The sequence below is a fragment of the Thermobia domestica genome, chromosome 17 (genome assembly GCF_964235325.1).
Source record: "Thermobia domestica chromosome 17, izTheDome1.hap1.1, whole genome shotgun sequence".
NCBI lineage: Eukaryota > Metazoa > Arthropoda > Insecta > Zygentoma > Lepismatidae > Thermobia > Thermobia domestica.
The window spans coordinates 18,216,155-18,230,744 of record NC_137470.1 but is presented as its reverse complement, the minus strand read 5'-3'; the positions used below and the strand labels follow the sequence as shown (position 1 = coordinate 18,230,744).

At 37.5% G+C, this 14,590-nt stretch overlaps 1 protein-coding gene across 4 annotated transcripts in view; it reads right to left on the bottom strand.

Moving 5' to 3' along the window:
• Window positions 1-14,374, bottom strand: part of LOC145674315 (queuine tRNA-ribosyltransferase accessory subunit 2-like) — a 71,617-nt gene extending 57,243 nt beyond the window's left edge. Inside the window, exons 1-3 of one of the 4 annotated variants that reach the window (XM_081744201.1) lie at window positions 14,011-14,374; window positions 7,086-7,235; window positions 4,787-4,905 (exon numbers count right to left, since the gene is read on the bottom strand). In XM_081744201.1, the coding sequence (XP_081600327.1) occupies window positions 4,787-4,905; window positions 7,086-7,235; window positions 14,011-14,127 (386 nt within the window). In that variant the 5' untranslated portion in view covers window positions 14,128-14,374. The other 3 variants (XM_081744203.1, XM_081744202.1, XM_081744204.1) reach the window with 3 other exon arrangements.
• Window positions 14,375-14,590: the final 216 nt, after the last annotated feature.

Here is a 14,590-nt window from a genome sequence, read left to right as displayed (position 1 = left end):
TATCGCAATGAACAATAATATTACTGAAACTAACTTGTTCGATACTAATTCAATTCTTGTTTTGGTAGTTTTTAATATACAGAGCTGACAAGACTAGACTTTTGTTGATTTTGCGCTGTTGCAGTAAAAGTAACCACGTTGCTGTCTCAGTTAATGCCTAGGCCTAATATTTGTACGAAGCTGTGTAAGCGTGAACAATCCAAAATTAATTGCGTTATTGTATTATCCGTATTAACGTAAGGAGTAAGTCGAGTAAATACAATGAAAGCTTCTAAATTTCATGGCTCATAGGTAATGAATATATTACGACGCTGGTGTAGTACTTGTCGAGTAGGTATAAGTGCATTTTCTGCTTTATTTTCATGTAGATATGTTGTCGATTTAATATGGGTGGTAACGAAGATTGCAGATTATCTATAAGTAGCTTTAAATTTAATTTAAAAATTACAAAAGATGATGTGTAATAAAATTTGACGGACGGAAGCCATGTTGATTGTTTACATTGTAGTGGGTGTGTGCGCGCGCATGTAGCGGAAGTTGTATTTCTGGAGTGTGGCGGAACACTTAAACTGGTAAGTAGTTCGTTGCTTCATGCAGAAAATTATAATGCATCGATCACTTTTCGTTGAATTATTAAATATTAAATGGTACTGCGTGTTGTGAAGTATGAGATCCTTATTTCATTAAAATGATCTTTAAAATGTAATTGCATCCAATATTTGGAGTGGCCTTGTTGTATATATGAGACCACTGATCGAGCTTATCAGCGTATTAATCCGAAGTGTGTTAAGCAGGAAAGTACATTCCAGAACTATTTAGTGTGACGAGTAGGTGTAGTATATTGAGCTCGAGAATGGCAGGCGGGATTCTTATGCGCATTCCAGTTTGTGACGGGAGTGAAATCAATGAGTATAGGCTTCTGGAAATAACAGCTGGCCGAGAAGAAAATGGAACCCTCACATTATTGCAAAATCATAGAGTGCTTCCACTAGGGAAATTGCGCAATTCTTGTGTAAGGAAACTGTTTTCCTAAAGGAAGGGAATGGGTTTTGCTGCTAGAAGATACGTACCATTGGAAATTCGAGGAGGAAATAGCGTTGTGAGTTTTCCTCTTCAACTTTCAATGATACTTTGCTCGGTAGAGCAAAACTCAATCATTTTGTGGTGACACGACTAGTGGCTTATTGGTGCTTGAACAGTCGACCAAGTATCAATAATGCTTGCTGGAATCTTGATATCTCTTCAAGAACTTGTATTGATTGGTTTAACTTTTGCCGTGAAGTTTGCATTTGTTGGTGCTTAGATTCCTCTACTCAGCTAGGAGATCCAGGGAAAGTAGTTGAGATAGATGAATCTAAGTTCGGGAAGCGTAAAACTTACTGCGGAAGGTTGATTGACGGTACATGGGTTTTTAGGGGAATTGAGATAGGTTCACGGTAAGTATTCATGAGCGTAGTGCAAAATCCTTCAGCTGAAGTCCTTAATTCAGTTCTTCTGCAATGGGTTAAGCCTGGTACAACCATTCATAGTGATTGCTGGAAGTCTTATGATACGTTGAATGAGGTAGGATTTGAGCACTTCGCAGCGAATCATTCCTTGAATTTCGTAGCCCAATGACAGGAGTGCACACGTAAAATATTGAGCGTTTGTGGCGGGACGCCAAGGATAGTATTCCACGATATGGTAACAAGAGGCACCATTTCGCTGGACATCTAGCTTCCTTTCCTGAAAGGAAACATTTTCCTCCGCGAAGAAGATTACACAATTTCCTTGTGGAGGTAGGTAGACTATACCCACCTACAATGTGAGGTGAGTTAAGCACTGTAATGCTTAGTGTAGGGTAAGGTTGCTTTAGTATAGGTAGTAGTAGTAGGAGGAGGAGGAAGAATGGGTTAGAAGCCCCACAGGGGTTGGTTGGGTTCTGTTCTCTACAAATGTATAAGTAGTAGTTGCAATAGTAATAGTAGTTGCAATAGTAGTAGCAGTAGTAATAGTAAGTAGTAGTAGGAACGGGTTAGAAGCCCCGCAGGGGTTTGTCGGGTTCTGTTCTCGACAAAAGTATTAGTAGTAGTGGTGGTAGTAGTAGTAATAGTACTAGTAGTAGTAGCAGTAGTATTAATAGTAGTAGCAGTGGAGTAGTAGTAGTAGTAATAGTAATAGTAGTATGATTATGATGGTGTATGTGTGGAGATTCCATATCGTTGTACTATTTGTATTTTAGGTTCTTTATTTTGTGGAAGGAGGTAACTTGGTACATTGTTGATTGCCAATATGTCATGTTCCCAATTTTTCATAATAAGGTACCGAAAATACATGTACCACAACGATATGGGATCTCCACATATGCTACAATAGCCACACTAGCGTTGTAAAATATTACCTAATGAATTTGCTAAATTAATTGAAGTAGTGAGGAATAACAATGAAAAAGCATACTTTAGAAGTTGTAAAATGTATTTCAGGGCCCAAAAAACTGACTTAAGCAAGTATGCATCCCCTTGGAAATTAGAAAAGGTGCTCCTTTAACATTATCGAAGTCTGCTCAGTTCACAGCACACTGTCATTCTACTGCTCCTCATTAGGGATGTACCGATACCACTTTTATACCGATACTGATACTTTTGGACAAATTTCTTATATATTATCAGCAATTTTCAGAATAATGAAATGATCAACATTGTAATAGGGCATGTTAGACATAAGGCCTAAATTTGATATACAAAGACAAAAAGCAGAATTTTACATTAAGTCCCAGACAAAAAGTATATTTCCTCTAAATTTTATACAGCTCACATAAAATGAACTAAAAAGCAGCAAATACTTATATAGTGTCAACTTAATTCCAAGAGTCAGTAATTGGTATTTAGAGTGATACCGCCTGATGCAGAGTCGTTTTGACGTAAGATTAGCATCATACTAAAAACCTGACTACTGCAGGAAATCTATGTTAGTCGAACTCTTTAGTATGGCACTAATCACGCGTCAAAACGACTCTGCATAAGGCGCATAATGTACTTTGATAGTTACATTGTATTTACTAGTCTCTATTACATACAAATAATGCAAACGGATACTACCGTTACAAATTTTTATTCTTTACAAAACTATGCGTACTGAACCAGGTGTTGCTGTGCATACCATTAAAAATAAGAGGGTCATTTAAGCGAAGTCGAAAACGATAAAACTATTTAACTTTAGAACTAATTGTTTTTAACCAGTAAGTGGAAGAAAATAATGACAAAGTGAGCATCTTGTGGGTTTGTTTTATAGTATTTTCTTCTGAATCGAAAACTCTATCTTGTTTGGGATTCAAATTACGGGTATGCTATCGTGACCATAGGCGCCCAAAGGGGGAGGGTAGGGTAGGACCCACTGGCTCACGAAAATGCATACGTAATATAGCAAACTACGTATATTAAATACCATACGTAATATAGCAACCATGGAATGCCCCTCCCCCAAGAAATTTTTTTTCGAGCACCCATGATCCTAACTGAGAATCTTTGGCTTTTTTCATCACTATTTTGGCATCGATGAACTAAAAATATCAGTTGAGTACGAGTAGTGCAAATCAAAGGCATAAACATGCATAAAGAAGTCGATCATACAATTGATAATAATTTAGATCAACTTTAAGTCTAAAAGAAACCGATGAAATATAGTGTCACTGTTAGTACTAAGTAAATTGAAAATAGTTCGGAAAATGTATCGGTAAATATTGGTGTCTATTTGCCGATACCCTTTTAATCTTCAGATCTGGTAACACCGTTCTGATGTAAAGTCGTACTACCAGACTTCCAACACTAATGCATAACATAGTTTGGAAATTTAAAAAGAGTCAACTCCATCATAAACATTTGGCTTTCTCTGGGGCAAACCAATCTATCTATCTATCTATCTATCTATCTATATATATATATATATATATATATCTTATGTAATATAAATAAACTGTTTGTTTGTGAGTCTGTGTGCGGCCTGCGGACTGAGAGCTACCAAATTTAGGTCACGGGTACTTTGGTCTAGGCCCCAGACCAAGACGAAGAGTTGTTTTTTTTTTTTTTTTTTTTTTTTCAAAATTCTAACCAGAGGGATCGTTTGCCGGGATATGTAAAAGTAGTAGAAAATGACCGATATTAGTGTCAAAGTCATAGTTTTCGCGCTCGCTGAGAACAATGGTGGAACTCCAAACGCATAAACTTTCAAATTCACCCCATTCGGTTGCAGGCCTTACCGAAACATGTAAAAATAATCCAAAATAAGCGATATTAGTGTCAAATCCATAGTTTTCGCGTTCGCTGAGATGAATGGAGATACTCCCGCAGGCGTTGACTTCCACATACAGCCACCATGTGAAGAATAGCTATTTTCAGCCAGTATATATATATAGAAAGTACGAGAAACAAATTTTGTTGCCGATAAAGAGATCAAAAATTCTACCTAAGAATAATATGAACATTAGTAATTTTAACAATTCTTCAAATTAAACTAAGATTGCTTTTCACAAAACTGAAGAGCTTATCATAACTTCTAGCGGTTGGAAGGGATGGAGTGACAGTGATAGTGTCACTATCTTTTATTATTATTATTATTAACGGAGGTTTTTCAGTAAGCTTCCCCTTTTCCGCACCACCTTCAGTGAACGCCTGAACTATCAACTTAATCGCCAGAGATCACCTGAGAATTGAGCACACATGATCACACACACGCACACAAAATAAAGTGTTCCACGTAAAAGACTAGTAGCTACTAATCATCTCAACAAGAATTATTTTAATACACTTACTTTGGAACTGTCATGTGATGAATCCCGTGTGGTGAAAGAATAGACACATAAGTAGACCCATTTTGTTCATGTGGACTCGGTACGGCAGGATTTTGTACACAGCAGTACACCATACATTTCTGAAATAAGAATAATTCTATGGATTACAACTGTTTCAAAAGCAAAACACAAGTTAGAATGTAAATCAAGAAAGGTTTAGGTCACCTATACCTTGCCTCGTAATCTTCCACAAGTGAAAATTCTTTAGTTCAGCCTTTTAGTTCTGGGAAACCCAAATTCGATTCCCGGTAAGAGCTTATGTGGTACGAATCCCACTTAAGCTGTAGGTCGACCATATCTCATATAGCCTCGCTACTGAAAGGGACGATAAATTCAAATCAACTCAACAGCCCTTTAGTTCTGACTTGTTATATCCTGTAGTCTTAAGAAGATTAACGAATAATAATAATAATAACAAGAAGAAGAAGAAGAAGACATGGGTAAGCCAATAATTATGCGTCCTCTTGTTCTAATCATCTGTAGGTTGACTTACGGCTTTCTGTGCTTGGAAGTCAATAGACGGCATTATTGTCTTCGCTTGTAAAAAGTTCCAGCGTTATCACCTCTGTTCGCATTGCCCTGTCAGGTGGTAAACATGGCTGTGCCGCTGTCCGTTCGCAACAGTCAAACAAGGGTGAAGAACGAGGAAAGATCTGACCAGTTTTGAACTTTTCAACCTACTCATTAATACTTCTACATGGTACATTGTCCCCGCATTGTATTGAGTCTTCTATGAATTTCAGCTCCTAGTACATCTTCAGACCAGACAACACGGAATTACGGAACGCTATTATTCTGTGATGAAAAGGAAAATAACGCAGCCATGTTTATTCCGCAACAGTGCAAAGCGAACTGAAGTGACAACCCAGAAACCTACCTAATGGCGCCATCTATCGACTCGCAAGCGCAGAGAGCCGTACTACCAACCTGCAGACGATTGGAACAAGAATACACGTATTAACATACAATTAAAACAAAGAATCAAATGATAAGATTGCATAATAGAAGGGAAAAAAATCACACGGAGATTCCAAGGGGAAATCATATTCATCACATGTTCACATGGCGAGGGTCACACTGGGAACCCTTGCCTTCAGGACAGCACTTTACCATTACTCTTCTACAATTTAATTTCACATATATAACATGTTACACCACTGCTACCTTGTTTTCTCTACATATTTTGTCAGAACTTAATTGTTTAAAGACTGTGTATTTAACATTAACTCTGACGTGACAGACAAGCCAACAATTTTTAATTGTATTTACTACAAAATAACGGTTTTCGTTCGCTTTCCTGAAAACAATATGCAGTATGCGGCAAAACCAACAGTACTGAAATCGTATCGTTGACATTTATTTATTTATTTATTGTACATCATCATGAAACAAGAAATGTTACGAAATGGATGTCAACTAAATGTTACTCAGCACATATTGTAAATTTAAAAAGAATCGCGCCTCTTCATTATATGTTCAAAATGTTGACCATTACGTCGCACGAATTCTTCATAGCGGTCCTGTAGATCGACGAACGTGTTAGTGAACACAGGTTGCTGGAACGACAAAACAAATGACCGAATCTTAACCCCGGTATAGTGGTTATCTGTTCGGAAAATTCCTTCCTTCAGCATACCCCATATGTGGTCATCTGGAACCATGAGATCAGGGAAGTGAAAAGAATATGGACAATACATTCCACGGGAAATCAAGCGATGTCCAAACTCTCGTGGGCAGAAGGACAAGCGACTCACTTGCTGTGTTGGCAGAAGCTCCATGTTGTTGTAACAACAGATTTTTGGTGCAGGAAAAGCCATGCAAATCATGCAAGAACGGGTAAATAATCAACTGTCGATTGATGTAGCGATTAAGATACACAAGGCTTACATCACTGAACCATACGTTGCTGCTGAAATCTTCATCCTCATATGCCACAGCTTCAGCAATATAGCTTCAGAGCAATACAGTACGCGTGCTCATCGCCTGCAGTGAGATGCTGTCCCACACCGTATGAACTGAAATAGTGCTCAACAATAAACGCCTTCTCCCGTGCTATGAATAACATTATCTTAGCGCCAATTGCACAATACGCCAGTCCACACACAACTAAACACCCATACGGCGCTCACAACTCATATCACATTGCTCTTGCGCGCAATCCGTACGCGAATTTCAGTACTGTTTGTTTTGCCGCATATTGTACCATTTACATCAATGCTACATTAGTTATTTTTTTAAAAAATATAAATTTTGAAATTACCTCTATTCCCAAGAACGGCCCTATGCCCTGCCCATGTGTATTCACAGCTCGAAGACAGTCAATGGTTGACGATAATGAAATCTGCGCTGGAACATTCTGTCCTAGATCGTGACACACTACATCATAATATCCGTGTGGTAGGTTTCCTGACTATTAAAAAAAAAAAAATGCTCATCAGGAATTCAGACACCAAATACCACATGGAGCAAGGAGGTTAACAGACACTTCAGTTACTTAATACAAAAGAGGTTTTGTTCCAATAAATAAATAAATAGTAATTCAATATTAATAAAATAATTAGTATATCACAAACATGCAAGAAAGGGACCAGTAGGTATAGCTTATGCACCCTTAATGAAGAACCTTGTTAACAAAAGAATCTGTAATAACGACAGTCTTCAGCAATGAAGCATCTATATATACAGGTTTCTTAATTATCTTCGACATGAATCCACTTATATGACTACGGTATGCTGTACGTTACATAGAATAACGTTCTCTTTACAATGAATCCCTATGAACAGAAAGCACCGGTCCAGGTATGCACATTGACTCTGTCTCTTCTAGGCATATTTCCGGTGGGTTTTGTAACATGGAGTTTAACAACCACCTTCACGCCATCCACAAGATAAATTGATATTACATGCGACGTTCATTAACACCCAGTGTAATCCCATCACATTTGATTTCGTTCCCACGGACAAAATTTTCTGTTTCGAATAGTATGACCAATTACCACACGAAAAGATCAATAAATCTTATTCTTAATTGTATGAATGAATAAAGTATACAGACAAATTGTTGCATTAGAATTCAAGAACCCAACGTGATGATCCTTAAACGTATCGTTAAGAGTATGTCCATTTGATGATTCCCGAGGATCTGAAGAAGAGTGATGAATGACTATATGCTCATCAGATCCTGGAGCCATGCAAGTCAAAAGTACATCATTACTGAGCGCAAAAAATGAAAACTCTACACAGTATATTAAACGCACAACAAACTATAAAACATTGTCGCAATCCTATGCAACTCAATAATATATGCGAAAATAGAAATCAAAGATTTCTCTTATACAAAATTCTCCATAGGTACGAATTCACTGAAAATTCAAGCAGTAATAAGTGCGGGGGTAGACCTAGAATTCAGCCAAGCTCTCTGACTTATGTTCCCTGAATGCAGACCAGTTGACTACTTGAAAAGCCAAAAACACCAGTCAAACCAACTACAACAATACTAAGGTTTCTGGATGACATCGAATGTACTTCTATTATTCTTGGATAACCCATTGACTATATATTAATGAATATAAATGACGGTTGAACTGGGTATTTCACGACAAAATAGAAGGTATCAACTGATTTTCTTACATCAGATACCTATAGCTAGGAATTCAATAAAATCTCGAAGACGAGCCGTGAATTAAAGCCAGGTCTCCTAACTTAGAGGTAAGACTGCCAGCACATTATCCAGACCAACCGCAACAGTATTACTACTGTAGGTTTCCATATAGTGGACTGGATAGCGTAGTGGTCAGTTAATTGGAATAGTAAGCAGAAGACCTGAGTACGAGTTACGCTTCAGTCCCGCACTTCTTCACTGAATTTTCATTAAATCCAACACATAATGTAATTAATCTAAGTACATGCAAGAATAAATCAATCGACGTAAATTCAGAGAAAACAAACTATTATCGCCCTAATACGTTTAATAAACAACTTTACAAGTTCTAAAGAAAAAATCCTTTAAACGAACTGGCTAAACTATACTTTTCACACGATGTTAAACCAGTATAACGGTAAAGGAGAATCAGGATTAACTGCTCCAGATGGTGGTCCTGAAATATAAAATTTACGGTAAAATGAACAGAATAAGACAAAATGTCAGCAGGAGAGTAACAAAAAGGTAATAAAGGTCACCAGTGTATAGTGATTAATTAGGCAAAAAAACGAAGTTAAAATCTACACCATATAAGTTCGCATATTGATCTAATATTAAGTAAACAGACAGTGTATGGCAGTGCTTCAACGATAGTCTTATTAACTAACCTTGGACGTGTATGCTGCAGTAATTGGTGAGAACAGAAATGTAGAGCAGAAACTAATAAGGAAGGAGTTGCATCTGAACCAATTATATATCGGGATTTTACCTCATATATGTATATTAAAATGGAAATATAAAAAGAGCAGTGTGCTCTTTAACAGCAGAGCACCATAAGGAAGTTATAGTGAAGTGCTATCTGAAGGTATTGTACAAAGTGATGATAGAAGTGTTGTAAAGCTTTACTATACACAAGGCAACTGTTTTTATGACATATAATGTTATTCCACTATCCTCGTTTATGCGTACTCTCACCATCACTGACGTGCCTACTTCCTACGGACGCACCTGCTCGGGCCTCCCTGCTACCCTCTTGCCCTGACTGTTAGATAGCATTCGTGTCTTTCAGTGACGACCTAGCACAAGTTGCTTTGTGTTTTAAAGATAAATAGCGTTTTACATACAGCAGTTTTTGTGACATATATGCACACGATGTAGTTCTATTCAGGCTTCCACAAGACCTATTAACGCAACTCCTCCCTTCAGAAATACTTTCTAAGGCAGGCAAATCAAGTGCATTTCCTGCTTTGAAAAGTTCATGTCTCATGAATATAAGTATCCCCTTGTCTGGCAAGCTAATACACCAAAGAAGTGTTTTTAATTATTGATGTTCCAGGGACATGCATTTCATAGGGGGCTTTGCCTCCAATTCACTCTCTAAAAGTTTATTTACATAATACTAAGTGTTATACACAAACTCATTCTCCTTATCTGGAACAAGGAAGAATTGCCACAAGAGTGGAAAGAGTCAATCATTGTTATAATTCACAAGAAAGGCGACAAAAGTGACTGTAATAATTATCGAGGCATTTCTCTTCTGTCAACATCCTATAAAATCCTTTCAAATATTCTGTTAGCAAGATTGACCCCATACGCAGATGAAATTATTGGAGATTATCAGTGCGGATTTAGACGAAATCGATCAACTATCGACCAAATATTTACCATTCGCCAAATACTCGAAAAGAAGTGGGAATACAATACCCCGGTACATCAACTATTTATTGATTTTAGAAAGGCTTACGACTCGGTTAGGAGAGAAACATTATACAACGTTCTTACAGAGCTTGGAATACCGAGAAAGCTAATTAGATTAATTAAGATATGTTTAAGTGAATCCCAAAGTAAAGTCCGGGTAGGAAAATTTTTGTTCACGAGCTTCCACGTCGAAAATGGCCTGAAACAAGGAGATGCGTTGTCGCCATTATTATTTAACTTCGTTCTGGAATACGCTATAAGGAAAATCAAAGATAGCAACCAGGGCCTAGAGTTGAACGGCATTCACCAGGTTATGGCATATGCTGATGATGTAAATTTAATAGGGGATGATAGGAGAACAGTAGAAATAAATGCAGAGATATTATTAAACGCTTGCAGGGACATGGGTTTAGAAGTAAATGCAGAGAAAACTAAATACATGGAAGTGCGTCGGGACCGTAATACGGCAAATTGTGGAGGCGTTAAAATATTAAATAATACTTCTGATAAAGTGGATACTTTCAAATATTTAGGATCAATATTAACAGACGAAAATCATATTCACGAAGAAATTAAATGTCGACTAAAAGCAGGGAATTCGTGTTACTATTCGGTTCAAAATCTCTTGTTGTCGCGAATTCTGTCGAGGAATTTGAAGCTTAAAATATATAAAACGATAATCCTGCCTGTTGTTCTGTATGGTTGTGAAACATGGTCGCTTACTCTGAGGGAAGAACATAAACTGAAAGTATTTGAGAACAGGATCCTGAGAAGAATATTCGGACCCAAGAGGAACGAGAATGGGGAATGGCGGAAGCTTCATAACGAGGAACTACATAGTTTATACGGTTTACCCAACATTGTTAAGGTCGTCAAGTCTAGGAGGCTTAGGTGGGCAGGTCATGTAGCTAGAATGGAAGAAAGTAGAAACGCTTGACTGGTAGACCCATAGGAAAACGACCATTAGGAAGACCTAGGCGCAGATGGGAGGATAATATTAAGATGGATCTCGCAGAGATAGGAATACAAAGTAGAAACTGGATCCAATTAGCTAAGGATAGAAGTCAGTGGAGAGCTTTTGTGAACGCGGCACTGAACCTCCGGATTCCATAGGCCATAGAGTTATTTAGTTAGTTAATACTAAGTGTTATTATAGTGTTGGTTGGAAACATGATAAGGATTTATCATTTTCATTGATTGCAACACTGGACAATTCGAAAGACTAACTTTGCGTAGTAATACAATACAAATGAATATGTATCAGGTGAAAAGCAAAGAAAGCAAAATTAAATATTTCAGTTTAATGACCCCGATGATGTGCTTTTAGGCTAAGGGAGACGGATGATTAAGGCAAGTGAATGATAATGGTAAATTGATGGAATTAAAAGTGAGACCACGGACACACAGTTAACAAAGAAAGCTTGAATATAAGAAATATTTGTGAATGAACGACGGAAATGAAATACCTAGGTAAGGCATATTAAAATAACAACAAATAAATTGTAATGTAATGTTAAAACGAGGCTCATGTGAGCTTTATACGGGGCTGCCATCTGCGAAAGACCAGTAAGAGAATAATTATCTTGTGACATGCATATAAATCGTAATAGTAAAATATAGACATATCAACACGAAAACAAATCCATTTTTGGAAATGTCTCTTGACATTATATGCCAGTTAAATTTTGGTTTGTTATCAGAGTAATGTACCTAATTTAAACTGTTCCGAAAGTAAGTACATTCCCGCATCGCGCATGCTTACTATAGGGCTACTATTACCAACAATTCATTGAATGAGAGCCACAGTGGTTCAGTGGCAGAGCTTGGGGTCCCTGATTCGACCCCAGCTCGGGCCAAGTGAACTTTGAGGTGGACAAACATGGTATGCGTGGATTCTCCCGTTTCTTCCCATTTTCTTCAGCCTAGCTGGCATAATCGCGGGACGTAACACTCAAAGATTTCATTAAATTCAATCCACTGAACAAAAAGTCGTTATCTGAAGAATGAAGTGAAAATTTGGGCGCAGTTTTATGAGGTGGTGCTAGAGAATCTCTGTTCCTTGTAAAGTGTAAGAAGTGTTTAATATTATTGTTGTTATTGGGCCTTACCTCAAACTGAAACAATCATTTATTTAATTTTACCTTTAAAAAATGTAAACCCGGAGCTTTTAGTGCGCCATTGGCATCGGTTTGAACCAGTGAAATGTAATCCAAAAATGCTTGCAAAAAGTTTTGTAGCAGCACGTTCTATCTATAAATAACTGAAAGCTCATGACTGTACACAGTTCAGACTCGTTACATTCATATAGCGATAGTAAATTGATCTCCTTGCGTAGACGTATATAGTACAAACGGAAAGTTAGTAATCGAACCAGAATAATTACAGGTAAAATTATGTAAAAAATGATTACAACAAATAGTGATCATTACATGCAAAGTATGGATGGCATTTAGTATCGCCCCCAATACCACGCACGCCATGCCTGGTGGTTTATGCCATATGCTGTTCTGCACTATCCCCTTAGTATTTACCCACCGCCCCTGACGCGCCACTCCCTACTAACGCACCCATTCGTTCCCGCTCGGGCCCCTCTGCTGCGCTATTGCTTTGACTCGGTTAGATAGCATTCGTGCATTTTAGTGGCCACCTACTACACGTTGATTAGTGTCTTTTACACAATAGCCCTTATCGTTTACGTACAGTAATGTCCATCTAAAGTGAATCTGCATAGAGGAATGAAAGTCAATAACATCAACGACGGCTCCGGTGCCAGTACCTGATGCAGAGTCACTACCAAGTGATCCCCGAGAAAAACTACATAATACACCAAAGTAATGTGGCTTGGTACAACTATCGCTCTACTCATAAGCAAATGCCAATTTAAGAATAAGAGTTCGTATTAAATTAAAAGGTGCAGTTTTACTATACGGATCCATAGATTGTAAAATGCACGGAAAAATGGGGGGTTTTTATTTTGCCCATTTTATGTCAAGAACAGAACCCAACGAGCCCGTGCGGGTCTTCTAACCCGTTCCTACTCCTACTGCTTCCCCTACACCTACTTCTACTACTACTCATAATATGGATCCGTATAGTAAAACTGCACGAATTAAAATTATTTAAATGCAGACATAGTAAATAGACATCTCACATATACTGCAACATTTCCTTGCTACTTCCATCTGTGTGCAGCAATACAAAAGTTTCATATGTCAACAACAAAAATGTCGTTTATACAAAGAAAACAAACCACACCTCTCTTCTTCTTCTTCTGGGGGAAACTATCTCCCTGATACTTTTCCAGGCGACAGCCATTGAACAAACAAGAGAAAATTACTATACAATAGAAAACGTAAACGAAAGGAAAAGGTTTAAAATGCTTGAACACACTGGCGTTACAAGTAATAAAATGGTGACTTAATAGATCCGTTCGAATTCATACCTCACCGCGAACCACAAATCGCCTCCTCACTTGTTTTGGTGCAGTCTGCAGTTACTTCACTGTGGCCAAATCATCTTAGAATAATGGGTTCATTAGAACGAGGAAAAAAAGCTACAAATTCAGAAAGTTAGGGTACACATCGCACTGTATTTGGATGAACAACTGTCTGTACTATATTAAGGGAATTTCTAAATTATTAATCAATTGAGCACAATTTATGATTGAAGAAAGTAAATTATAAAGATTATACATGACGCAACAAAATTCGAAACGCATTGTCACTCTAAGTCCGCATGTAATTTCATTTTGTTTGAGTTGTACATGTGATTAATTTGATGGTCGCCTCTGGATCTTAATACATACATAATACATTCAGAATGAAATACAACAAAAATATTTCCTTACCTTTGTGTTCAGCAGTAGCAAAGGTGTTCTCACTTTAGTTTTTGGCAATCGGCCGATATTCGATATCAGGCCCAGTCTCGCGCCCGAATTATCACGCACACGACAAGTAAACTTCATGATTGCTCTTATGTCGCGAAACACTTGTTTCAAAACAAACCGGTATTATTTAACTTTCCCGCGGAAAACAGTTTCTAAATATTCGTGTACTATTGCTTCAAACAATACCAATATACTATTCAATATTCGCGCTTTTAGTATGAAATTTGAACTTTCGTCGTTACCGAAAAATACAGGAACTTTTCACCATCATCATCATCAATTACCACTTGTCACCCTTCACCATCAATCTCAAACTGAGAGCTGGAATTTGCTCTTACCACAAGACACACTGTTGCCAACTCTTATTAGAAAATATCGCTAAATTCAGCTTTGAATTCAGAAAGTCTTTAACCCTTGTATTTGCCAAATTTAAGCCTAAAAATAATGATTTTTTGCTATTCTTTTTTCTTTTGTTTCGAAACAACATAAACTTAACTTGTATACGTAAAGATAATTAATTAGAGCAGAAACCACGTAAAAT